The following is a 27,845-nucleotide window of genomic DNA, read 5'->3' on the forward strand; positions in this document are numbered from 1 at the left end:
TGTGTACGCACGTGGGTTTTAAATATAGAACTGAATGAAAAATAAATTCGTCTATTATCGACAAAAAGTTACGATTCAACAAATCGGTATCGTAGGTACAACATTGCATAAAAGAGCTGGCAACATTATTTGTAAGTTTGACATTTTGCAAGTGTCAATTTAGTCTACGAGATTAAAAAACAGACTTTAGTGAGTTCCGGCAGATTTTTGGTTTGACCAATAGATGGCGCAATATGTCTGGAAAAAAATAACTTATTATAATTATATTTTTTTTGGAATAAAAACTATCCATGTCTTTACTCAAGTTTCAACCTATGTCTGTACCAAATTTCACACAAATCGGTTCAGTAGTTTAGGCGTGAAGGACAGACAGACAGAGCTACTTTCACATTTATAATATTCGTTAGGATTATATCTCTAGTGACCAAATTAACAGATACATAGATAAAATATTGGCAACGGTCGTTAAACAAACGCATAAACCGGTCCTCACACAAATATTAAATTCGCAAAAATACGAACCTTAAAAAATACCGATTCAAAGACAGTAAGTAAGTACAACGTATAAAAAAAAAATATTAAAAAAAATTAACTAGCCTTCAAAAAGGTTTCTTTTTCGAAGGCCAAAACCTTATTGTTCGTTGCGTTTTTACTTTTCAATATTAAAATAGTTTTTAATATGTCACTTTCTAAATTACTTCTGTATATTTGTTTGGTTAATAGGTAGACGCCAAGAAGGGCCATTAAAGTAGATATAATTATAGATAGAGGTGGTAGAATCACTCTTGTGAAGAAAACTGCTCTTCTTATTTTAGCTGGGAGACCTTCTTGGTGCTGAAAAAAAAGAAGACATTAAAATTGCGTGTTTTTCAATCAATAGAGTTCCCATCATTTCCCGAGCCTTTCTCCAACTATAATGGGGTTGACTTCCAGTCTAACAGGATGCAGCTGAGAACCAGAGTGCCACATGGAGCGATTGTCTATCTGACCACCTCAATCCAGTTACCCGGATCAACCGATAGGGACTTCGGATGTCAGACTTTCTGGCTTCTGACTGACTACCCGTAACGATTGAGTACCAATGTTTAAGAAGAACGACCGCCTAATATCAGAACTCAGATATCAGACTGTGGGGCTTCTGACTTCTCAGATTGATACCAGTAATGCCTTTTACGGATGTACAAATAACAGTCGGGCTTTCCGAAACCCGGGAGGATCTTGTTATGACGTCGGTGCAAAATTCAACAATAACTATTTATGTAATTATTACCAACTTAGATGATATTAGTGGGCAGTTAGATGGAACCCTGAAGACTGTTATATAGGGTATTTTTATGATTACTTTTACTGCACATACAATACAGAGAAGTTATGCACAAAGGCGAGCTTAACCCACAGTTGGGTTCTCCAAAAGCAAACCTTAGGGCGAATAGCGATAGAGATTTTTAACTGTTTAACCGACTGCCTGAAGAAGATATCTTGTTAATACTTACATATTCAGCCCAGAACAGAGGTATGACTGTATTGGAGAGCTTTGCAAACTTCTCATCGAAGCCCGAAAGGTCGTGGACTCTTAAATTACTCTGCATCCTGGCTACTGCTTCGAATGGCGTCCCTGTGTACTGGAGAGCAAATGTTTATAATTTATCTATACTAATATTATGAAGCTGAAGAGTTTGATTGAATGGTACTCTCAGGAACTGGACCTATTCGAAAAATTATTTCAGTGGTTAATCATTTATTAGGGAAGGCCGTTGAGGATTTATCTGGATAAGCGGAGTGATCACGGGACCATGTCTTGAAGCATGAAACGATCTAAGTTTTACATTGTCCTTCGTAATGACACATTTTCATTTATGTGCCCTCATCCCATTGTATTTTTTGGGGTCGTTTAGAATTTGTTTAAAGAGTAATCGAATCTCTTCTTCTTGTTTACTTCCAAGGATAAAATTAAATCGGCTACTTAGTAGGTATTTATACTTACGGGTTCCAAGATAACAAATGAGTTATGTTTCAGCCTGTCAGGTTTGAGACCGGTCACAAACTGGTCTTTAGGAACTCCCCCCGTATAGAAGTGGGGGAACGATACCACCATTGGGAAATCTGAAAAAATAAGTTATAAAACCTTTTGGTTATGTTATTAGTAGTAGGCATAGACTAATATATTAGTAGTAGGTGTGTGTTGGGTTGGATTCCAGGTCAGGCAAGTACCAGTTCAACTTTGTATGTACTTTCTAAGCGTATCTTGGACGCCAATGACCGTGGAGGGCACGTTAAACTGTAGGTCCCGGCTGTCATGCAACATCGTTGGCAGTCGTTACGAGTAGTCAGAAGACAGCAAGTCTGACAACCAGTCTAATCAAGGGGTATCTATTGGGTTGCCCGGGTAACTGGGTTGAGGAGGTCAGGTAGACAGTCGCTCCGTGTAAAGCACTGGTACTCAGCTGCATACGATTAGACTAGAAGCCGACCCCAACATACTTGGGCAAGGCCAGGTAGATGATGATGAAGATTTGATGGAAACCCTTCCGTAAGTCAAGGAATGAATTCTTACCAAAATAACACTTGGAAGCATCGCTTAACCCTTGGTGTAGGCTCGGTACGGTATCATAGCAGTCAGTACCGTTCGTCACGCGGTCGAAGACATTTTCTGACAGGTTATACCTGTATAGGGGAACGTTGTGCATCGTCAGCTCACCTGCAATGGATGAATGGAGGTTTTAATGTTTTGGGTAAGTAACAGACAACTTAAAGAATAATATCGGTATATCTTTTACACACCAAACCAGCCCAATGTCTGGAAGTGCATCGGGAGAGCACGTTAATGTCGGTCCTGCGCCTGATCTCTCTCCGGTGGTGTCGGATTGTCGTCCCATCGCGGTATGAGAGTGAAGGAATAGTGAGTGCACCATAACATGTACTGTTCAGCTGGCTAATCTCCTTATATCAGAAAACTACTTATATCCTTAGAGAATACAGCCACCGTGGCCGACGGTCTGGACGCCGTATTAGAAAGGTTACTCACTATCAAAATACAGCGGCATCAGCTTGCAGACGGTTTTTCTCCAATATTTGAGAACATCTTGCTTGGTCAGGCGTTGAGCGTACATCACGCCTTCTGTAGAACCGAAGATGCGGTCCGGACATACCTGGAAAACGATGGAAATTACATTCATTAATACATACACGTAAACAATTCTTGTTACTACTTCTTGTAGCTAAAGATTCACCCGCGTCCCGTTCGTGCACTCAAATAAAAAGAAGCCTATATGATTATATGTTCAACTGCTGGGCCGATTAGAAAAATCATTTCAATGTTAGATGGCCCATTTATCGAGGCTACTTTTTATCATGGTGTACGATACGAAGTAGTTCCTTAGTAACTTATAATGTAGGTGTACTCACTTCGTGGGCCACACTCAAGTCGTTGTGGCCCAGTGGGTAAAGAACCAACCTCTCGAGTATGAGGGCGCGGGTTCGATTCCAGGTCAGGCATGTACCAATGCAACTTTTCTAAGTTTGTAAGTACTTTCTAAGTATAACTTAGAAACCAATGCCTGATAAAAAGGTGAAGGAAAACATCTCGAGGAAACCTGGACTATATAGTCTGAAATCAGCAACCCGCATTGAGCAAGCATGGTGATTAATGCTCAATCCTTCTCCGTGTGAGAGGAGGCCGCAGCCCAGCAGTGGGACAATATAAAGGCTGTAACAGTAACAACAGTAACGATACGAAGTAGTCCCTAAAGCTTTGGTTTCCTAGGAAAGCGGTGCCGTCATATAGCGGCCGTAATACAGCAGTGAATGACGTCACCAGAACGTTGTCTATGTAAACAAAATGGGGCGGTTTCCTAGAGAGCGGTAACTGACGCCGTAACTTCAAAAAGCGGTGCCGCCATTTGCATGACGGCCGTCTTGACGGTGTCAGATAGTTTGGTGAACGTTTTATTGAAAGCGGTGAAACTTTTTTAATACGTATTTGTGTTTTTTTCCGGAACAACGTCAAAAATTTGTTACAACTCTTGGAGCAGCGAGGACGACGAAATTTTAATAGATTTCGTTCGTAACCACGAAGCAATATATAATATAAAAAGTAAAGATTATAGAAAAAATCAACTAAAACAGAATTGGTGTCGTGAAATTTGAGAAATATTAAATAAAAAAGGTTAGTAAGTATGATACAACTAACAAAAAGTTTATGACGGTGTGTTAAAACGGCCGTGGAACTTTCCGCATGTCATCACCGTAAAGACGACCGTCTATTTGCGGCCGTAATATGACGGTCGCTATATGACGGCACCGCTTTCCTAGGAAACCCAAGCTTTAGTAACTTATAATGTAGGTGTACTTACATCAGGATCGAATCCAGGGAGCTGTGGTTCTCCCCTGAAGCGGTCGATCTGGAAGAACTCCTTGTGACCCCACTGGGGACCTATTTTAACTGTCATCTCGTCTGTGAAGTCGGCGTAAATCTGAAGATAGAACATTAAGATTCATTCAGAACATTTGAATGTTGAAAACACTTTCACGGAAAACTACAGAACCGATAATCCACTTCAACGTGGCTCGACAGTGATGAAACCGATGTCATATGAAATTCCTTGAAGAGCAAATCATTTCATTTTATTATAACTTCGTGTTTTGGCTCATGGGCATTTCTACGTAAAAATAAGTAGGTACACCATACAAGGTGTTGATTTGCATTTGTGCCATACTTCAGGAGGAGGACATAAAATACGTAAATAATCGATTGGGATTACAGAAGACGGGAAATAGCTAATATGCACTGCTTTTTTTGTCATTGTTATGTCGTAGTATTTCAGAAGTAACCCAATTTTATGAATGAAATTTATGAATAATTCTTGCGTATGCTTTGTGTTTGCGTTTGTGTGAGGGCGCAGCACGGTTTTAAGGCCAGTAACACACGCGCCAAGTTTAAATATGGCTAGATGACATTGACGGAATTCCGAAAAAAAACTAAATAATAAAAATTACGTACCGATTTTTTTTGTTGATTTGGGTCGAGAATCATTAGCATAATTACGTCCTTGACTATGGCACGGATGCAAATCAACAGCTTGTTTAATCAAAGATGAGTTACTTAGAACTTTAGAACATCCATGCATTCATCTGCTGCTGACTAGTGCGCCAACGAGGTCTCCTTAAAATTCAGACCTATTCAAAAATCTACTCACTCTAGCCAGCATACCAGCATTATTGACCGGCACCAGCCCCGGAGCCAAGTTCTTGGACATATCCAACACAGGATCGGTGAAGTTCCACAGGTGTTCGTAAATAGTCTTCTTGACGAAGGGTTCTCGATTGTACATCGTCACCAGGGATCGAAGTAAGGTCTTCACGAAGTAGTTCGCGTCGTGGAGGTAGGAGAATATACCCTGGAAAGATAATTGAAGGTTTTATTTACCTGTAGTGTGGTACATCTATTCATTATTTCCTCATACAACTTCAAAGTTCAACACAACTGCAAAATTATACAATGATTTTACTCCTCTTGCGAAAAGAGTGTTTATCGAGTTTCTTGCCGGTTTTTCTCCATAAGACCTACTCCTTAGAACCGACGTTATTGACGTTTCGTAGGTTTATCTATATGAAATAAAAACATTTTACTTTGATTTACACTGTTTTGGCTGATTATACCTATTGGTCAAATAAGTATGGCAATGGCGTCCAGAACAATTGTCGGCCACGGCGGCTGTTCTCTATAAGGAGATCAGCCAGCTGCGCAGGACATATTATAGTGCACGAGCATTTGCTTGGACACAGGTGCACTCACTATTCCTTCACCCTCATAGCGAGATGGAATGGAAATCCTACACCATCCGAGAGAGATAATACGCATGCTCTCCGATGAATGGGTGTATCAATCACCAACTTCCAGACCAGATTAACCATGTTAACCATAAAAAGAGTAACCATGGAGTTTCTTGCCCGTTCTTCTCCATAGGAAGCTACTTTTGGAATGGGAAACTAGAATCAAACTAAGTTATATTTTTTGATATTCATAAGTGCTTGTAAAGGCCTAAATGAAATAAATGATTAGACTTTGATTCTTTGTAAAAGTTTCTTAAAACGTACGTAAAGCGATCTTGACCCGAGATAACTGTCAAGCTTTGCGACTACTAGATCAACGGGTAAGTAGTAGTAAGTAGTACCAATAAGAATGAAGAGTTGACTATAATATAATATAATCCATGGTTTCTTATCATTTTGATTGCGCGGATGTACATCTAAACGGTATTTTGATTTGGAAAACAGTAGAGTATTATATCCTCTTGTTAATAAACCTATTATTATTTAAATTGTTTTCGAGTCCTTGACCATATTAGCATAGGTTTAGTACCTAATGTTTTATGTTTAATAAAACATAGAATTTTGCGTACCTATGCATTTTGAGTGGTAATTTTATGTTTTTTCATGGTATTGTTATTTTCCTCGATTGAAGGTTAATATTAAACCTGCCCTTGATTTTTGTCCCTTTATTTAACACCTCATCATCATCATCAGCCTTTGTATCGTCCCACTGCTGGTCTGCGGCCTCCTCTCACACGGAGAAGGATTGAGCTTTAATCACTACGCTTGCTCAATCATGAAACCCGTGCACTTATATACTGATGATTGATAAATATATCATGGGACATATTTTTTGTTGGACACCCTGAATCTCTAAAGATTCTAAATATATCTTCTAAATCTATAATATATGTATCTATAAAATACATTCTAAATATAGATCCAAACTAATATTATAAATGCGAAAGTAACTCTGTCTGTCTGTCTGTCTGTCTGTCTTTTCTTCACGCCTAAACTACTGAACCGATTTGTGTGAAATTTGGTACAGACATAGTTTGAAACCTGAGAAAGGACATAGGATAGTTTTAATTACAAAAATAAAATAAAAATAAAATTATTCCGGACATATAGCGCCATCTATTGGTCAAATCAAAAATCTGCTGGTAGTCACTATTCCACGCGAACGAAGTTGCGGGCAAAAGCTAGTTCTAAATATATATGATTAATTTAATAAACCCATCTTACACGGTACGATTGTGTCCAAAAATAGTCCGCATGACCTATGTATTTTTTATGATGAAAAGTTAGTGTTTAATAAATAATTTAAAAAAATGCGAAGGGCGAGTCGGACTCACACGCGGAGGATTCCTTACTATCCCTACTAATATTATAATTGCGAAAGTAACTCCGTCTGTCTGCCTGTTACGCTTTCACGTCTAAACCACTGAACTGATTTTAAATAAAATTTGGTACAGAGCTAGAGTTGACCTCGAGAAAGAACGTAGGATAGTTTTAATCCCGGATTTTGAAGAGTTCTCTTGGAAACGCGATATAACCGAACTTGACGCGGGCGAAGCCGCGGGCGGAAGCTAGTATTTTATAAAACGAGCAGAAAAATCACGTTCGTTAATATCCTGTTTTACTTTTTGCGAACGGAACCCTAATATCAAGTCAATATTTTCAACCACCACCGTGTAAAAAAACTATAAGTAGGTCCTAAAAACATATATACCTATATAATTGATGATCAAATAATTATATAAGTATGTGGGTACCTTATAAAAATACTAAAGAGTAGGTACCTACTTCAGTTGATTCAAAGTATTTTTTTTTGTTTTGCCATAGGAAAAAAAAATCACAAAAACTAATGATGACATTATTTTTAATTTGGGACTTTACCATGCTATATCCGTGTTGCTCATTTTATCGGATTATGTATGATTATAATGGGTTATGTAGGTATGACTTTTGGCTTGTGTAAGTATATTGCACCTCATCATTTAGGCCCATTTTCAGTGACAACATATACGTCAGTAATTTTCTAACAACTATTTATTAAGATTACCGCAATTAACAGAAATTAACGCAATGAGCGTCCTCATTTAACATCATCTTTGACAGTCGTTACGGGTAGTCAGAAACCAGTAAGTCTGCCACCAGTCTTACCAAGGGCAATTAGGTTGCCCAGGTAACAGTGTTGAAGAGGTCAGATAGGGCAGTCGCTCCTTGTAAAAAACTGGTACTTAGCTTCATCCGGTTAGACTGGAAGCCGACCCCAACATAGTTGGGAAAAGGCTTGAGAGATGATGATGGGTTCCAAAGAACGCATATAAGGGCAAAGACGAAATAACGTTCCTCGTCACTCTCACACCCGCATATGGGTGCGCTACTTGGGAGTGCTTCTTGGGAGATTTTCCGTTATAGCTTCCCGTTATTGCATTTTTTATTGTTGTTCAAGATATACTTAGAAAGTACACACAAACTTAGAAAAGCTTTAGTAGTTACTGGGAAGTTTGTTGCGCCACTTCTTCCCAGCAAAAACACATAGGAAGAGGTGAAGATTGGGCGTTTTGGGGGCTGTCTTTTGTTAATTTTGGACGTTCAGAAATTGCTGTTTTGCAGTAAAATAACTCACCAGTACAGCGACATTGGGCACTATAATGGTGGCGTTAAGATCGACAGTGTTGTGCTCCGGCAGGAATATCGGGAACCGTCGCGCCGTGTACGTCATCGTGCTGTTCTCGTTGAAGTGCACGTTTGAATGTAGCAGCTTCTCTCTGGAAGAAGGGAAAAAATATGATTTATCTGAAAGTATTGAAGAAAGTGTGATTTGAATGGTAAGTCCTCTAGGGTCCATCATATTCATTTTCATATCATAATTCATATGGTATGGAAGAAGACGTGTTATGCGGAATACTAATAATAAATTGGGATAAGGGTAGGGTAATGTCGATGAACATACTTTTGATATGTGCTAAGTTGGGAATCTAATAAGCCCTCACCGTGGTTGGAGTGAAAGGGAGTATCAAACTCTTAGCTACTTAGTAGATAAACCAGATTCCTTTAGATCAGTGGTTCTTAACCGGTGGTCCGCGGACCACTGGTGGTCCCTGGAGGCATTCCAAGTGGTCCGCGAAGCATTGCTTCGCGACGTTGCTAATCTAACTTTGTTTTTAACGACTTATCTACGCGAGCAGGGGTTTTCGCATGGACGTATAAAAGATATCCATCTTACTTGTCCAACAGAAAAAAAAATATGTTTGGGCTACATTTTACGTAATTTTGGCTTTGAGTCTTAAAAAATAATTAAAATTTCGCGCTCGCTTCGGTCGCGTATTCAAAAACTGTGTGCCTTTATTATTGCATTTGTCAACAAACAATAAGTTAAGTACGTTTGGGCCACATTTTACGTAATGTTTGGTTTGAATCCGAAAAAAAATTCGCGTTTGGAAACTAAATACATGGGTATAGCAGTAGGTACTTGCGTTTTGTAAATGCAATGTTTAGTTTGTAAATGAAAAATTTAGTTAAAGCTATAAATACGTACGTGGGTTTTCGGCGCTTCTGATTGTTAAAAACAAGCATAGAAATCTGTTGGATGCCACTGCCGACATGCGTTTAGTTTTGAGCAGTACTGAACCAAGAATTCAGAAATTAGTAAAGAGAATGCAGTCACAAAAATCTAATTAAAATCTTTAAATATTTGTTTTTTGCTAAATAATAAAGAAATGAGTGCTAATTACAAAGTGTGCTCGTATTCTTTATCAAAGAACCCTCAATTTAGGTAAACCAATGGGGTGGTCCCCGGCAAGACAAACTTTTGGTAAAGTGGTCCCTCATGCCAAAAAGGTTAAGAACCACTGCTTTAGATCTACCAAAAAATGTTTTAAGGACAAAGATACGAAGGTTTATACCAACCTTTAAAAAACTCGAACTTGCAATCATAAGTACTACCAGTAATCTTTTCAAGGGAAAACCCCAAAATCTATAAATAGAAAATCGTGATCCAAAAACCACAGAAATCGATGCACATGACGAAAAAAATCTTCCTTTTTGAGGTAACCATAAATAAGAAAAAACCATCTGTATTCTTCTAGTGTAACTTCCTTATTTTTTGTTTCTACTATGAATACTTTATGTGTTTTGATAGTATAGGGCGATGGTGTAGTAAAAGCTAAGATATAAGTACAGTTACAGCCTTTTTATCGTCCCACTGCTGGGCACAGGCCTCCTCTCACATAGAGGAGGAAGAAAGATATAGATGGAAAGACAACCTTCCTCGATATTTTTTTTTTCAAATTGGCCTTTGATTCCTGAGATTCGCGCATTGACGTAAACTGCTAAATAATAAATAGGCTACTTTTTATCCAGCTGTACGGAGTAGTGCCCACGAGATGTGGTTCAAACCGCTGGCGGGAGAGAGAAGGATATACGATAGTTTTTGCCACCAGCTATAAAACAGATGTAATGTATGTTTTACATAAAAAAAACGCTTGTTTTTTAAGAAGAACTGACGTTTTTATTTTAACGGTGAAAATGGGTTAAGTCATACAAAAAAACTATACCCACTACTAACAAATATGATTCGTTGAAAAACTATAGTAGGTAAACTTATGTCATAGCTTTTGCTGGTCAAAAACCTTAAACCCGTTAAACATTAGGCATAACAGAGTTGCATCACTTGCCTGACCTTAACGCTAACTGCCGTTATGTAGTTCCTTGTAACTTTTAACCAGACGTTACTTATTGGGTACTTGACAATCAACGCTTAAAAATTAAACGATTGTTTATTAAGGAAGAAGAAAGTGAATTTAGAGAAAAGATTTCTGCTACCTACATTTCCTGTCTAAGATATTTAGGTTTGAGAGAGATTAATATGAGAGTTTGTTTGAAGGCGCTTATTAAAGGAACCACTAGTCCAATTCAAAAAAATATTTCAGTGTTAGATAACCCAGGAGTAAGGCTATATTTACAAAAGGCAATATAAATCCGGGTGCGCAGAGTAGTTGCGGTAGGACACTGGTGAAACATCGATGCTAGTCAAAAAATAATCATAGCAAAGATGCCTTTTTCCATAACCATCTAAATTCTTTGTGGGGTTGAGAAACTTTCACAAAACAGCCCGGGGTCTAGAGATGGTGATTGATACCGCCATGCATCGGAGAGCACGTTAATGTCGGTCCTCCTGCGCCTGATCTTTCTCCGGGCGAGTCGGATTACGGTCGTGCTTGTGTAATGCATTTACTATAAAAAAATGTACTTAAAAGTCTGCCTAGCCAAGAACTCAACCTTGCCCTCTAAGTGACCTTGTATGGACAAATTATGCAAAGAAACGCGATGAGCGTTTAAAAAGCAAGTAATGGTCCAAAATGTTACGTTATTTTGAGACTGTCAAACCTTCGTAAGTCTTGGATCAAAGGTTAAGGCACCTCCTCCTAGTTCTGGTCGAATAATTCCTTTGCAAAAAAAAGTAAGCACTTGGTCACTCAAGGCAGCTGTTTTCATATAAGAAAATCAGTCAGCTGTGCTGGACATATTATAGTGCACAAGCATTTACGCAGACACAGGTGCAATTTTCCCAAGATACAGGCCTAGCCTAGTTTGGGGACCGCCGATCCAAGAAAGCAATGTCTGCTACTACAATATAGTTACACCTAACAAATGTACCTTACTTAATTTTAAGGCAAACAAACTGTATGTAACTGTGGATAAATAAAAATAAAAAATAAAAAAAAAATACTATTCCTTCACACCGGAGAGCCTATCAATCACTATCCTATCAAATTCCATACTCCGTGTTGCTTTATGTAAAGCTATTTGGACCCAATCTGGGAAGCAAACCCGAGACCCCATGAACAGCAGTCGCACTAACTAACCAAATCAGGCCGAGTGCGGTTATTGGTTTAATCGGAACGCGATTGAAACTGAAAGGAATATTCAGTACTAGCTTCTGCCCGCGACTTCGTACGCGGATCCTGTCCCTTATGCCAGCGACTACGGGGTCAGCAAAATCAAAGATCTGAATAGTCTGATATTGAATTTTAAGGGCCCGTTGACTTGAAAACAACGGAATACGCATAACCATTAGAAACGTTCCATATATTTAATTTTTGTACTTTAACGGCAAAAGCACAGCAGACTAAACAAAACGCTGAGAGCTGAACCGCAATAGACGTGACCATAGGGATAAAAGTAGTGATTCTATTTAGTCCGCGTAAAAAAACATTAAATAGATGACAAAGTCGTGGTGGTTTAGTGGGTAGAGAACCAATCTCTCAAGTATGAGCGTGCGTCTTTGATTCCAGGTCTGGCAAGTGCCTGCCAATGCAACTTTTGTAAGTTCGTATGTACTTTCTACGTATAATTTGGATACCAATGACCGTTATTTGGAGGGGATGTTAAACTGTAGGTTCCGGCTGTCATTGAACATTCTTGGCAGTCGTTATGGGTAGTCAGAAGCCAGTAAGTCTTACCAAGGGGTGTTGGGTTGAGCGGGTAACCGGTTTGTGGACGTCAGATAGGCAGTCGCTCCTTGTAAATACTGGTACTCAGTTGCATCGTGACTGGAAGTCGACCCTAACATAATTGGGACAAAGGCTCTTGAGATAATAACGACAATAATAATGAGATATAGGCACTGCAGGACATCTGAGGCTGATGACGGGGAGTAGCGACCCCGCGGGGCTATATATACTGAGTTCTCCAGGGAGAGTATACTGTCCCCCATCTCCGGCCGGTCGGAGTGAACTATGACGGGGGTAGGTCTCACGCCTCTGGCTTGGCTTGGCCGTCCAGAGTGGAGTCGCTAGAGCAGGATTAGTAGCCCTGCTCGGAGGGTAGGTGCCTCATGGTAAGCACAGGGAGCGCGTAATCTGCGTTTAAAGGCCGCCGAGGTGTCCTCACCCTTCAGCCGCTCATGTCCCTGTTGCCCTCTTGTTGCTATTCAGTGACTGGTTCCCGGGGGCCCAGTAAGTGAGGTGGCGAGTCTCCACCTGCCATTTTTACATGTACCTAATACATTGTCATCCACTAATATCCCATCACAATAGCCCAAGTAGTTTTCCTCCATAGTTAGCAATAGTTTAGCACAGTACCGGGGATTGTCTTTTTTTTAACGACGTCCACCGGGGATTGTCCTTGGGTTCATTTTTATAGTGTTTAAAGGGATAATCGTCGGTTTTGTCATTTGTGTCACCATTTCATTAAAGTTGTCTCAAAAGGGCTTCAGCGTGTTGGCTTCGGCCCCACGTTTGCCTCCCAAAAATTCGGAACTTTGTAGTCCCGAGGTCTGGAAGAGACATACAAAATAATAATGAGATATAATAATGTTGTTGTATCTTCGTTATTATTTGTTTGTGAGAGAGAGATAAAAAATACGTGTCCATTATTTTAGGGTTATCTTAAAGACGGACTAATTACTTTTTTTGATTCACCATACCTATTTCATAACATTAATTTCTATACATTTCAAGTGTAGTATTGCTCTTGAAGTTCCACATCAGGTGTTCCAGATCTTCGATGTTTATATGTGCGTCAATAGAGAGTGCTTATCAGATTGAACCACTTTTGCTAAAACGTCATATCTTCATATGCTATAGTCTAGCTGGGCTCCTGGAGTTCCACATCAGGTGTTTTAGAGAGTGCTTATCAGATTGAACAACTTTTGCTAAAACGTCATACCTCTATATGCTATAGTCTAGCTGGGCCCCTGGAGTTCCACATCAGGTGTTTTAGATCTTCAATTTATATAAGTCAATAGAAAGTGCTTATCAAATTGAACAACTTTTGCTAAAACGTCATACCTGTATATGGTACAGAGAAGCTGGGCTCTTGGGGTTCCACATCAGGTATTCCAGATCTTAAAATTTATTATCTCAACTGAAAATGCTCATCACATGAAACAATTTTTGCCATGGCACCATTTTTGTATCTCTTATAGTTTTGTTGGTCTGTTGGTGTTCTGCATCAGGTCTTCAAGTTTCGAAGATAAATTATAGCCTATATGTTGACCAGGCTTAATACTGATACAACAAAGAAAAAATCATTGAAATCCGTCCAGTAGTTCCGAAGATTAGCGTGTACAAACAAACAGACATACAGACATACAGACATACAGACATACAGACATACAGACAGATTTTTTTTTTGGATTTGTGCTCCATCACTGTTTCTAAACCCCACTCAATTATTATTTTTTTAATATATTCAATGTACAGACACAGTTTTTTTACAGATTTATTATATGTATAGATGTCTTTATGTATGTATTTAACGTTTCTTCCACCAAGTATGTATTTTACGTATCATGTAGGTACTTATTCTGAGTTATGTAACTAGCTTTTGAAGTCTTGTAACTCATCATATCCCCAGCCTTTTCCCAACTATGTCAGGGTCGGCTTCCAGTCTAACCGAATGCAGCTGAGTACCAGTGTTTTACAAGGAACGATCATCTTTCCTACTCAACTTAGCTACCCGAGGCCCCTTGGTAAGACTGGATGTCAGATTTTCTGGCTTCAGATTCCCCGTAATGACCTCTAAATGTTCAAATGACCAACAACGTGCTTTCCGAAACAATCAGGACAGCTAGTAAATAATATAAATAAGTAAATACTTACAAATAAACCACAGGTCCAATCTCCTCCACATTGAGTTTATCGTCCAACCCTAGCAAGAACCTCTCGTGGTTGGTCACGTTGAATACATACGCCTTCAGCTTGACCTCATCGGGCGGGTCCGACCACCAGTCGTATGGTGGCATGCCTGGGAACAAGGGTATGTTTTGATTAGGGCATTTGACAAAGAATACCGTCTAAGGTATACAACATGTAACGTAATTAACGCACACCCTCAAACACCCCAATTAGAATATTATGTTATAATCATAATACATAGGTACACTGAATTTTTAATTTAACATGTATATGCATTGTTATTTACTAAATTAGTTATACCAATTCTTGGAGAACTTTTTGGTCATACTACTACGCACGCAAATATCGCGCCACGCGCCTCTCGACTCGACACAACATAACGAAACTACGGAAAAAGCCGACAATACACGAAGTCTTATTACTTTGAGTTACGGTCTATTTGAATTTGTTTTGACTGTACAGGGTGAATATGACAATAATTTCCGTAGTTTTAATTATTTTTGGGATAAAAAATTACCTATATTAAAAATGATATAAATCGATTCAGTAAACGATTCTGAACAAACTAATTTCAGGATGTGCGTTAATTAAGTTACATGTTGTATATAAGGTCCGGGGCTGCGGGATTGTTCGAAATAGTTACAGCGGGCTTGGTACATAAAAGGCCTACGACGGAACACGACGGTTTTTAGTCAGTAAGGGTCTGACACTCCCTCACCGCTGCTATCATACAGCGGGATCATTTGATGATTTTAGCCTTCGTTAAAAAAAAGGTATTTACAGGGTCTATTCATAACTTATATATCTATCGTCTCGTGGAATGTATAGACACGGAGATGCATCTTGACATTATGGTCAGTTGGCGGGAAACAGTGAGAGAGTGTGGCACGGAGTAAGAAGTGCATACATATGCAAGCGAGCCGACATCTTACTTGTCGTATGGTAATAACAGGGAAACAAGTAGGACGAACACTACAATAAGTTAAAAACATTTAAACCGATTTGGCTGAAACGTTGAAATAAGCATCAAGAGAAGGATACTTTTTATTGGAAGTAGTGCCTTCCAATCGTAGTTGAAACTGCGGGCTAAAATACTTGATACGTATTTTGATTCAGACATTTCTAATTGCTTTTCTTAGCGGGTTTGACAAAATCATATTTACATATAAGAAAAAAACCGCAGAAAGGTAACGAATATTTTATTTTTTAAGAAAAGAAACGTCAAAAATAATATGAAGTGCTATAATAGATCTGTAATAGGCATGTAATGGTATGTAGGCATGGCGAATAAAAACAAGTAATTAGTCCGTCTTTTAGAGAGCCCTAAAATAATGGACACGTATTTTTCTTTTCTCTCACAAACAACGAAAACACAACACGATTGAATTTTGTGTTGCGTCACTTTTGAGTAGGTACAGTCAACTTCAGGTCAGTGGTAACAGTTTTATAGGAAAATCGTACTTATAACTACTGAGTTAAGGTGCATGACAGTTACCACTGATGTGCAGTTTACTGTACAAATTTTACATAAACGTGACGTCATCTTAGTAAATATTTAATGTTTTGTTAAAATAAAAAAACGTACCCATTATTTTTTATAAATCTAAAATATAATAGCCTAACTAGCTTTCGCCCGCGGCTTCGCCCGCGTAGAGGTCGGTTATACCGCGTTTCCAAGAGAATTCTTCAAAAGTAAGGGATGAAAACTATCCTATGTTCTTTCTCAAAGTCAACTCTATCTCTGTACCAAATTTTATTAAAATTAGTTCAGTGGTTTAGACGTGAAAGCGTCACAGACAGACAGCCAGATAGATAGACAGACAGACAAAGTTAGTTTCGCATTTATAATATTAGCAGGGAAGTAGGGATTAGAATCAGTATTTTAAAGTCTGCCTTCATGCGTTTTTGTCGTCTTCGCTATACTAGCGGAACCCAACTGGAGTCCTTTGAATCAGAGTTCTTGTTCAATTTAACCAAAAAATCTCACTGTTATGGCAAAAAGTTGTCTTTCAATGGATCGCGTGATGAAAAAAAAAAACACTCTAATCGCATACCTACTTATGCACAAGAAAAACCTAAATTTTTCCGCGTATCCTGCAGTCCCCATAATTGCAATAATATCCATTATATCGCGTTTTTGTATTATTATAATTTTGTTGATTAATTTGGAATGTATAAAAAGTAATTCTCAGGGTCCTTTGTGTTAACCCGTTCTTCAATCAAAGTAAGATTAAGTCATTAAGGAGCCAAAGTAGGCAGGGTCCATTTAATTACTTTCCATGATGTTGATGATGTCCTCCTAGCCGATTTATCGGCTACGGCGGCTGTTATCATGTAAGGAGATCAGCCAACTGCGCAAGACATATTATAGTGAACAAGCATTTGCTCAGACACAAGTGCACTCACTATTCCTTCACTCTCATAGCTCAATGGGACCACCGGAGAGGGATCAGGCGCCTGATTACTTTCCATACTCTTCTATCTGCTGTCATCTCACAAGTAACATTATTTCTGACCATATTGTCTCGAAACCACATAGTTACCACTAGGTACTCAAGAACAAACAAAGTTTAGGTGATAATGTAAAGTTTAATCATCAAACAAATGGTTTTACTCATATTGATTGAATAAACATTGACTATGTAATGTTGGCTCATAAAATATAGGAAGCTTTGTATGTTTATATAATCAATTCGCATGTGACATAAGTATCTATCTTTTATTTGCTTATGCGTCCTTATTTACGCATCTTCGTCTTATCGAGTGAGCTGCAGGTTTAATCACCTAACAAGCCCTAGTGTCAGAGTTTTCTCAAATCCGCCTGACGGCCTCTGACGTGGAATTGTAACAACGACTGCTACTAAGTAGCATCCGGTTGGACTAGAAGCTACCCCACCCAACTTAGTTGGGAAAAGGCTCGGGAGATGAAGCCCTAATGGCCATTATCAAATCGGCCTGTCGGCTTCTGACGTGATTTGTAACTACGACTGACTACTGAGTAGCACATGGGGACGCCGGCTTTAAGTGCCCTCCCAGAAACGGGGTTGTAACACCGACAATGCCCAGACTCCGGGCTGCTTTGGGAGTTTCTCAAACCCACAAATTGATTTCGGCTCGTGTATAATCTACCAAAGACGTTCAAATGACGGCCGGGATCCACCAGTTTATAGTGCCTTTCGAAACACGGAAGAATTCTTTATGACAAGATGGTCACCCATCCACGGACTGATCGCGCCAAACATTGCTTAACCTTCTGATCGATCGATCCACGCGGCTTTGGCATAGCTACAAGTTGTATTTTGTACTAAATAACTGCTATCATTTTTTTTTTTGTATTTAGGTATTATTTGATTGATTGATTAAAGAAAATTACAATAAATGGCCAAGGTCTTTCAATCAAGGTATATCCTACCTCTCTCTATATGTTTTGCCCTAAATAAACCAAAAATAAACTTCCTTACCTTCCCTAAAAATAAATTGGATGCAAACAACTTTTCAACTGTGACCTTACATTATAAAATATTCGTCATAATATGACCTAGACACACTGGTGTAACCTTGATCTTGTGAATGACATGTGACGAAAAATGATGACGAAAATGTCGCGGCTTCCGCTGTCAATGTCAATATTATGTTACGTCATTTTTGGCATTATTATGTCATTGATCGTTGGCGGCCTAGTGGGCAAAGAACCAACCTCTCGAGTATGAGGGCGCAGGTTCGATTCCAGGTCAGGCAAGTACCAATGCAACTTTTCTAAGTTTGTACGTACTTTCTATGTATATCTTTGACACCAATGACTGTGTTTCGGATGGCACGTTAAACTGTAGGTCCCGGCTGTCATTGAACATCCTTGGCAGTCGTTACGGGTAGTCAGAAGCCAGTAAGTTTGACATCAGTCTAACCAAGGGGTATTGGGTTGCCCGGGTAACTGGGTTGAGGAGGTCAGACAGGGCGCTTCTTGTAAATCACTGGTACTCAGCTACATCCGGTTAGACTGGAAGCCGACCCCAACATGGTTGAGAAAATGGCTCGGAGGATGATGATGATGATGGTAGGTGTAAACAATACCTGAATGGTGCTTTTGTTAACAACTGCAACAGGTAATTTTTGCGTTCTTATTTCCTAAAGAAATAAATAATAATTAAAATAAAATCTGTCATTATTACTCCGTCTCGTTGGTGGACGTCCACCAACAAGATGGACAGACGACCTTATGTCGGTCGCCGTCGACGCTGGATGCAGGTCGCCTCCAACAGGTATCTGTGGAGATCTAAGGGGGAGCCCTATGTTCAGCAGTGGACGTCCTATGGCTGAGTCGATGATGATGATGATGAAAGTAACCTTTATCTGTCCTTCTTTTACCCTACAACAACCGTACATTTAAATATAGTCTAGAGCCTAGATTAAGCCAGAGAAAGGACATAGGTAGTCAGTCATCCGGGTACGGGACGTAGTTACCAGACTAACCAGACTAACCAGATTCAGCTAAGTACCAGTGCTTTACAAGAAGCGACCGCCTATCTGACCTCCTTAACCCAGTCACCCGGGCAACCCAATACGCCTTGGTTAGACTGGTGTCAGATTTACTGGCTTCTGACTACCCGTAGTGACTGCCAAGGATGTTTAATGACAGCCGGGACCTACAGTTTAAAGTGCCTTCTGAAACACAGTTACTTCGGGAAAATAAAAACAAAAGATATACCGATCAATTTCCGACAAAAGTAAGGTGAACTGGTTTTTACGAAATACATTTAAATAAAAACGCAGTATCTATCATGCAATTAATTGCACTTTATTTTGATCTGAATAATCTTTATATTATTATCTAGATATAATATGTTGATTGCTAAAAACCCGTCAAGGCTAAATCTGTATATAATGTAACCAAAAATAAGTTTAGTGAGTCATACGTATCTAAATATATCTTTGTACCTAATGGGGGCGTTTATTTTTTTTGTAAGTAAATAATCATTAAGTTTTTTAGCTTCACGCAATGATTGTCTGTCGTGGACGGGGTTCCGCATTTTTTCTTGGGTCGGGTCGAAATCACTGTGGGTTTTCATAAATTTCCACAAAGCAGCCCAGAGTCTGGAAGTTGGTGATTGATTCACATCGCACAGCTCGTTAATGTCGGTCCTGCGCCTGATCTCTCTCCGGTGGTGTCGGATTGTCGTCCCACCGCGTTATGAGAGTGAAGGAATAGTGAGTGCACATGTGTCTTCGTATACGCTAAATGCACTAGGTATAATATGTCCTGCGCATATGCCTGATCTCCTTCGAGATCAAGCACTTTGGCCCAATTAGTCTATTCATCATCATATCAATTTTTTATCTGGCTCTTCTCATACAGAGAAGGCGGATTGGCGATTTCAGACTCTGACGTTCAGGATTCAAGACCTGCGGGATTGTTCGCGCGAGTTACCGCAATGCTGGTACATAAAGGGCTTAAGAAGGAACATGATGCGTGTTAGTCAGTAAGAGTCTGACATTCCCTCACGCTGCACCTGCAGCGGTTATTGATATAGTATTACTCACCAGGCCTCATATTCAGTTTCTCAAGCAGCATGAAGTCTAAAGGCGTGAAGATAAAGCTGCCTATCGACAGGAGTATCATCAGGACTCCCCATACACATTGTACTATTGGACCTGCAAACAAAAGAACTTTGTATTAGACAGGTAAGCAGATATTTAGAACTAGATTTCAGAACTTTCGTCAAACTGGAGAATTAGACTTTAGATAAAAAGGTAGGCAAAATATAAAGAAATAAATAACAAAGAGAAGTATTTTGTCCCACCTACATAATTAATTTAACCTACGAGCATCTAACATTAGCTGTTTCTCGCGGTTTCACCCGCATCCCGGTGGAACTTCCTCCCATTTCTGATAAAGCAAGTATAGCCTCATCTGGGGCTAGTGTAGCTTCTAACAGTGAAATAATTTTTCAAATCTTTTCAGTAGGTACTTTGGTAGCCTTCACGAATAATTCATAAAAAGTAGTTTTTAGTCAAGAGTTTTCAATTCTTGACATTAGGGGAACAAGCAATCAAGCGAAACTTTAGGTTTCTAATATTAGCAAAGTATATTTTGTGATCAAATTCTCACGTGAATTCCTCCAGTGCACTTATAATGAAGCTTTGTAAATTCTATCCATCACGCTCGTATTTTGTAACTGTGCATAGCAGGAGTCCAAGACTTAATGAACGACTTGGCATCTCACCACCACATTATTTTACTATGTATAGCAAATTCATTCACGTTTGAATAGTGATACCACGTTCGTGTCTATGTAAAGCCGGGTTCAGATATGTATCATTTGCCCGATCCGATCACCGTATCCGTATCGACCACGCGTATTATGATCGCATATGTGGACGGGTGATAGGTACGCGATCTCGATACGCCGTTATGATACGGCCCGTCCCATGTTGTGTCGGTTTTTGTCCATCTTAAGCTGGGTATCCATTTGAGGCAGCCTCGGGCGGAGCGGCTGCTTCGACCCGAGGCAGATCTAGTGGAGACCGTGCCGCGAGTCGAGGCTTGCCGCGACTTGAACCAAACGAGGCGGCCACGCGGCGAGCCAAATCGTGTCGGTAAGTGGCCATGCTCAAAGACGCCTCAGTGTGAGGCGTGCGTTCAGTGGAGACGGACGTACGTGTGCTCAGCACGCGGCAAAATGGATAATGAGAAATGTATCGAATTAATTAAGTTATATGTAAACCACCGACATTTGTGGGATCCAACTTCACCGTATCATTATAATAAACAATTGAAAATAATAAGCAAGCTTATGTTGCTTCCTTTTATATTGACTAATTACTACTAATGCTGCAGCGACTTTACGTGCGTCAACCATGGTGGTTAATTGAGAAAATCGTGGCTCGGGTTGAGGCTTGCCGCTCGATACGATATTATGTGTGCTCAAGTGGAGACGCATGTACTTTCCGCAGCCCGCGGCACGCTCAGGTCGAGGCAGCTCGCCACGAGGCTGCGCAAACGGATACCCAGCTTTACGGAGCAAATCGGAGGCGTCCACAACTTGATACGGTGCTTGATACGATACGCAGATACGATACGGCGATCGGATCGAAAAAATTATGCATGTCTGGACCCGCTTTAAGCCGCAAGGATCGATCGATCATGCTGGGCACCGACTTTGTCATGACGAGTTCCTCCGTGTTTCGGAAGGCACGGTAATTGGTGGGTCCCGGCTGTTATTTGAACATCTTTGGCAGTAGTTACGGGTAGTCAGAAGCCAGAAAGTCGGACTCATCACAACAAGTCACCCATCTGTGTATTGACCTCGGAAATCACATCCTAACTCTCAAATACTTAGACATTTCTTAGTAAGTACTAAGTAAGGTAGTTTATTTTTATTTTACAGCCAAATCTTAATTAGAGTTGCATAAATTATGCATAAGTACTTATTGCATATCCGATAGCCTTGAGTGTAATGCATTTTAATGCACGTTGCATAATTGTCTAACGAAATAAACTGCATCTAAAAACAATCACTACTTTTTAGAGTTCTGCTATGACTATTGACTATTACAAAAATGTATTTATACAGAGTGTGTTGTACCTAATCTCATTAAATTAAATACGTTAATATACTGGTTAATATATGTCGATTAGCACAAAGAAAAAATAAGTACATTAAAAAAAAAGTTTTTTTTCTTTTTTAATTTTATTTATTTAAGTTCTGTGCGAACATAAATGCAACTTAATTAAGTAGGAAGGTAAGTAATCTCAAAAACGAAACTTCACTATGTCAATAACAAATCTATTTCTAAAACAGGAACTCAAGCGCAGTAGATGCAATAGTCAAAATTACATATTGCCTTGCCAGCTGGTTTGTAAGTAGGTACTTAAACCTTGAGTTACTATTTATGGTAGGTACCACGTTTGTTACATATCCTTCCTAATCCTTTCGCTAAAACTGGTATCATATTGTTTTTTTTTTTTAACAACAGTTTATAGGGGTACCGAATTTTTTGTTCAATTGACAGCTGTCAGTTTTTATGGGAAAATAACATCGATATATATGTACTACGTACTAGATAGAACGTTCCGAACAAAAAGCTTACCACACTGAACTGCACTGCAGACTATGCAGTGCCCAAAATGGCAAATCAGAGCGATTTTGACACCTGCGTCAGATGGATGTCTATGAAACGACAATTATAAAATAGAAAATACATATCAAGGTATAAACTTACACATATAAACTATTCGAGAGTCAAGTTAGTAAAATTACACGCTGTTCATGCTATTACAACGCTTGTATATCATACTTTTCATTTATAATTCAATTTTACAAATATGCATTAATTTGTTCCCGCCCGCCATCTTAAATTATGGATTAAGAAAATCGTGCAGAAACAGATGTGCCATAAAACTGGCAGTAGGTAAAATATCAATGAAAACAGACTTCACTTTGTCATGGTATGTTCTTACTTTCAAGAAAAAATAATTAAATTCGCGAAAATTTGTGATAGCCCTCTTAAGAAAAAAAACATCGTAATTAATATTAAAAACTCTAAAAATAAGTTCCTGGTTTTAATATATTACATGATTTTGCATTCAATTAGATATAAATAAACTTTTTGATATATTACATGATTTTGAATTCACTTAGATATAAACTTTTTGAGTAATGAAAAATGTAGGCAAAATACGAGCGACACTTCTGCAATTAACATCAATGAGGATGACTACATGTCACAATACGTCAACGAGATGTCAACAGACGACTTAAGCGGGTAAATTATTTGTACGGATGTTCTTGTCTATCGCTAGAATATATGTCAATGGAAAATAACATTAGGTTGTACTAATTGACAGCTACTGTCAACTGCATCAAAAATCGGTGAGACTGTACGAAAAATCAGACGTTTATGTTGTCGGTGAACTTGACTTTTTTTTTACGACGTCAAAAATCATCTAATGACCTCTCCCGCTGGGTCTGTTCCCACTAGTTCTACTGCTTAGATCTACCGTAGAACTAATGGGAACTTTTTTTCCCACTAGTTCTACTATTTGAGGTGTAACAAAATAGTAGAACTAGTGGGAATTATGGTTTTTATTGGTATTCCCACTAGTTCCACTGAACATTTGCAGTAGAACTAATGGGACATTTTGTTCTTGGGTTAGCAGCGGTGAGGGAGTGTCAGACTCTTACTGACTAAAAACCGTCGTGTTCCGTCGTAGGCCTTTTATGTACCAGGGCAGGGGTAACTCGCGCGAACAATACTGCAGCGGTGAATTTGAGCTAGAGTCTAAGCCTGACAATCAATTTTATATAGAGGTATCGGGTTACCCGGGTAACTTAGTTGCAGTCGTTTCATATGGCACTGTTGTATCTACTTAGTCATACTCTACTTACAAACTTGCCTACTCAGCTGCATCCAATTAGACTGGAAGCCGACCGACCCTAACATAGTTGGAGAAGAGAGAAGGCTAGGCAGATGATTTAAAATTCAGGTTTTTTTTTTAAAACATCTAACCCAAAGTACAAAATCTTCTATTAAGACGAAGACATAATATGTATGTATATCATTCGGTTAGACTGGAAGCGGTCCGGAAGATACTTTGGAAAAGGCTAGGCAGATGATTTATAAATCAGGTTTTCTTTTCCAAAAATGTTACCCGAAGCTTAAAATCTTCTATTAAGACGAAGACATACATATATATCATTCGGTTAGACTGGAAGCCATCCCCTAAATACTTGGGAAAAAGTTAAGCAGATGATTTAAAATCCAGGGCTCTTTTGTTCCAAAAATCTAACGCAAAGTTTAATAGGTATCTTCTGTTTAGACGAAGACATATCTAAACCGATAGTTTTCAAGGCCCAGGCTTTCCGAGGTCAGTACACTCGTAATATCAACATTATGAATACAAATTAAACAGTTACACAACTGTATTTAATTATTTATTATTAGTTATTTTATTACTCATTGGTTTAAGTTAGGCGATCACGTGGTTAAAGATTTATTTATGTACTAGCCGTTTTCCCGCGGTTTCACCCACGTACAGTAGAAACTACTACCTATCCCGTCATCATCCCCAGGTGTGATTCAGCTGAGTACAAGTTTTAGTGTGTCAAGTTTTAGTGAGTACGCTTTACAAGAAGCGACTGCCTATCTGCCCTCCTCAACCCAGTTACCCGGGCAACCCAATACCCCTTGGTTAGACTGATGTCAAACTTACTGGCTTCTGACTACCCGTAACGAATGCCAAGGATGTTATATGACAGTCGGGACCTACAGCTTAACGTGCCATCCGAAACACATTTAATGGTGTCTAAGATATACTTATAAAGTACATACAAACTTAGAAAAGTTGCATTGGTACTTGCCTGACCTGGGATCGAATCCGCGCCCTCATACTTGCGGTCCTTTACCCACTAGGACACCACGACAGGAAAAAATATTTCCTGTTTATTAATTAGCTATCTCATTTCTTTAGGTTTTCAGATACTGAAAGCGAGTTACCAAGCATGTACATTACTCAGAACTATGGATATATAAATATCAAAATCCCATCTACCCTAGTTGCCGCTCTATAAATAAGTCTAAATAAATGATCAAGAAAATTAACTTTTTCTTATTTAATTTCTTCACCCTGTTCGCTTTTTTCAGTTAACAACTTCTTCTTCCTCCTGCCTTGTTCCCAATTTTATCTGTGGTCGGCGCAATATGTCATCCTCTTCCATTTTCCCCTGTCACTCGTCATACTGACACTCACTTCCTTCCTATTCATGTCATCTTTCAGGCAATCCATCCATCTTTTCATAGGTCTTCCTCTTCTTCTCCATCCATCTACATTCATACTTAGTTAACAGCATTAGGCAGAAAAACCACCAAACCTTCCATTGAAAGGAAAAGGCTAGCCAAATCAATTAAAGTTCAAGGCTGAAACTAGAATTAATTATTTGAATCAGCTGATTATGATCTCATAAACTGTTGTAAGTATTGTATGATAATGCCACCCATCCTAGACGACGGTTTTCCTTAACGACTTATCAATACAGATTAGTAGCTGACCTCAATAACCTATTAAGTCTTATATGACGTCATTATTATAACGTCACAACGCCTTTTCATGAGCGTTCAATACATGGAGAACAAAATGACTAGCGGAGGTGCCATAACGGAGGCTTCGGGATTGTTCGAAAGAGATACCGCGGCCCTGGTACATAAAAGGCCTACGACGGAACACGACGGTTTTTAGTCAGTTAGAGTCGGACACTCCCTCACCGCTGCTAACCCACAGCAGGAGGGGTCATTTGATGATTTTTGACGTCGTCGTTAAAAAAAGGGTGCCATAACGCAAAATCTCCTAAGAAAGTAGCGCGACAACATGCGGGTGTTCGGGGGACGAGGAACGTTACTGTCTTCGCCCTTATATGCCTTCTTTGGACCCGACCATTTTTTTATGGCAAAAATCGTTAAAGTATAGATGTCTCAAAGGACCCGTACACCTCGTTAGTTCACTCGTAACTGATGGTTTTGATCATGCCCACCGTACGTTTTTGACCCAGAAGAAGGCGCCTGACCTACCTGCATTATGACATCTCTCATCTTTCCTTACTCCGTGGACTTATCAATTCAGATTAGTACTCATCATCATCCTCCGAGCCTTTTCCCAACTATGTTGGGGTCGGCTTTCAGTCTAACCGGATTCAGCTGAGTACCAGTGCTATACAAGAAGCGAATGCCTATCTGACCTCCCCAACCCAGTTACCCGGCAACCCGATACCCCTTGGTTAGACTGGCTTCAGACTTACTGGCTTCTGACTACCCGTAACGACTGCCAAAGATGTTCAATGACAGCCGGGACCTACAGTTTAACGTGCCATCTGAAACACAATCAATGGTGTCTAAGATATACAGATTATTACTACTGACCTCAATAACCTATTATGCTGTGAATGACGTCATTATTATTACGTCACAACGCCATTTTATGAGCGCTCAACGTAAATGATGTGTGCAAAGTTATATTTGCGTGTTGTAAACGGCTTTTGTTTAGGTAGATGAGTCTTAAGCCGTTTTGTTAGGGTTGAAATTTGAATAGAGGATGATTTTAGAAATGGTAACATGTGTGGTGCTGAGTAGAGGTCCGTATTCTCGTATATAAATATTACATGTAAAGTGACTAAAGACACTTCATTTTAAAAAATGTCCTAAGCCAAGTTTCGCCAAGCCATCTGCTAGCGATATATCGACTCAATGGATTTTCATGCGGTTTTTATCAAATGTGTAATTCTTGAAGAAATTACTAGCTTTCTCTAGCGCTGGCAACTACCTACTCCACACACCCGACAGAAACGGCAATCGTCTCTCTAGAACACTAAATGCTTTTTCCTAATCGAACCACATGGTTCTCAAGCAAAGCAATCAGTGAAGCCTCAAAAATATTTTCAGACCTACAGAACCAACAAAAATTAGTCACGATTCTATAACCACCACCTTTTTTAATATGCAAAACATGTAACACTACTATTTATGTTTTCGAAGCCCTAGGACACTCATTGTCGAACGAGATCGTAACTAGGCTGAATACGTATGCTGCCTTTGTCACATGATTAAAAATAGAATAAGTTTGTCTATTGACTGGCTAATATGGAAGGAGGAAGTTTGGGGTTTATTTTGTTTATGGTAAGTAACGTATTTATGGAGTGGCAGCCATTTAGACTTTTGTATTTTACGAGTTTATATTTTAGCATTCATACGTAATTAGCTCTTAATATAAAAGTCGTGGTGGCCTAGTGGGTAAAGAACCAGTCTGGTATATAGCAACCTCACCAGTATGAGGATGTGGGTGAGATTCCAGATCAGGCAAGTACCAATGCAACTTTTCAAAGTTTGTATGTACTCTCTAAGTAAATCTTGGACACCAATGACTGTGTTTCGGATGTCATTGAACATCTTTGGCAGTCGTTACGGGTAGTCAAAAGCCAGTAAGTCTGACAACCAGTCTTACCAAGAGGGTTTTGGGTTGAGGAGGTCAGATAGGGCAGTCGCTCCTTGTAAAGCACTGGTATTCAGCTACATTCGGTTAGACTGGAAGCCGACCCCAACATAGTTGGAGAAAAAGGCTCCGAAGATTATATAATATTAGTTTAGATTAGGTAAATTATTTACTTACTGCAACAAACTCCCCTCTTTCTCCCACTCTCGCACTCAGCCTTTTCAATGCAGTTTTCAACACATACATTGTCTTTGGTCTTGAACAAACTATTTAGTGAGTCTGTGGCACTTTCTGGAGTCGAATCTGTATCTTCTGATCTCAGAGACCCTGATGACGAACCGTTGTCTTCTAGAATTTTGGCGGAAGACATTTTTGAGAGTTTGGTATTCTGAAAAGAAGGATTTTTG

General features: G+C 39.3%; 1 protein-coding gene across 1 annotated transcript; it reads right to left on the reverse strand.

Moving 5' to 3' along the window:
- Positions 1-260: 260 nt before the first annotated feature.
- Positions 261-27,845, reverse strand: LOC124643839 (scavenger receptor class B member 1-like). The gene is made up of 11 exons (XM_047182948.1): positions 27,616-27,845; positions 20,001-20,111; positions 14,427-14,571; positions 8,447-8,588; positions 5,196-5,396; positions 4,353-4,472; positions 3,026-3,149; positions 2,555-2,698; positions 1,985-2,103; positions 1,494-1,622; positions 261-834 (listed from the first exon to the last, which is right to left on the reverse strand). The coding sequence occupies exons 1-11, from the start codon at positions 27,806-27,808 to the stop codon at positions 589-591; spliced, it is 1,674 nt and encodes a 557-aa protein (XP_047038904.1). The 5' UTR covers positions 27,809-27,845; the 3' UTR covers positions 261-588.

This window comes from Helicoverpa zea, chromosome 28 (assembly GCF_022581195.2).
Source record: "Helicoverpa zea isolate HzStark_Cry1AcR chromosome 28, ilHelZeax1.1, whole genome shotgun sequence".
NCBI lineage: Eukaryota > Metazoa > Arthropoda > Insecta > Lepidoptera > Noctuidae > Helicoverpa > Helicoverpa zea.

Bases quoted from the DNA above. Each gene is read 5' to 3' on its own strand.
- LOC124643839 (XM_047182948.1), bottom strand. From the start codon at position 27,808: ATGTCTTCCGCCAAAATTCTAGAAGACAACGGTTCGTCATCAGGGTCT. The intron at 8,589-14,426 runs GTAAGTATTTAC...CCCTTCTTCCAG, and splicing joins ATTGGACCTGTGGTTTATTT to AGAGAAGCTGCTACATTCAA. The intron at 2,104-2,554 runs GTAAGAATTCAT...TTATTTTTTCAG, and splicing joins TGCTTCCAAGTGTTATTTTG to ATTTCCCAATGGTGGTATCG.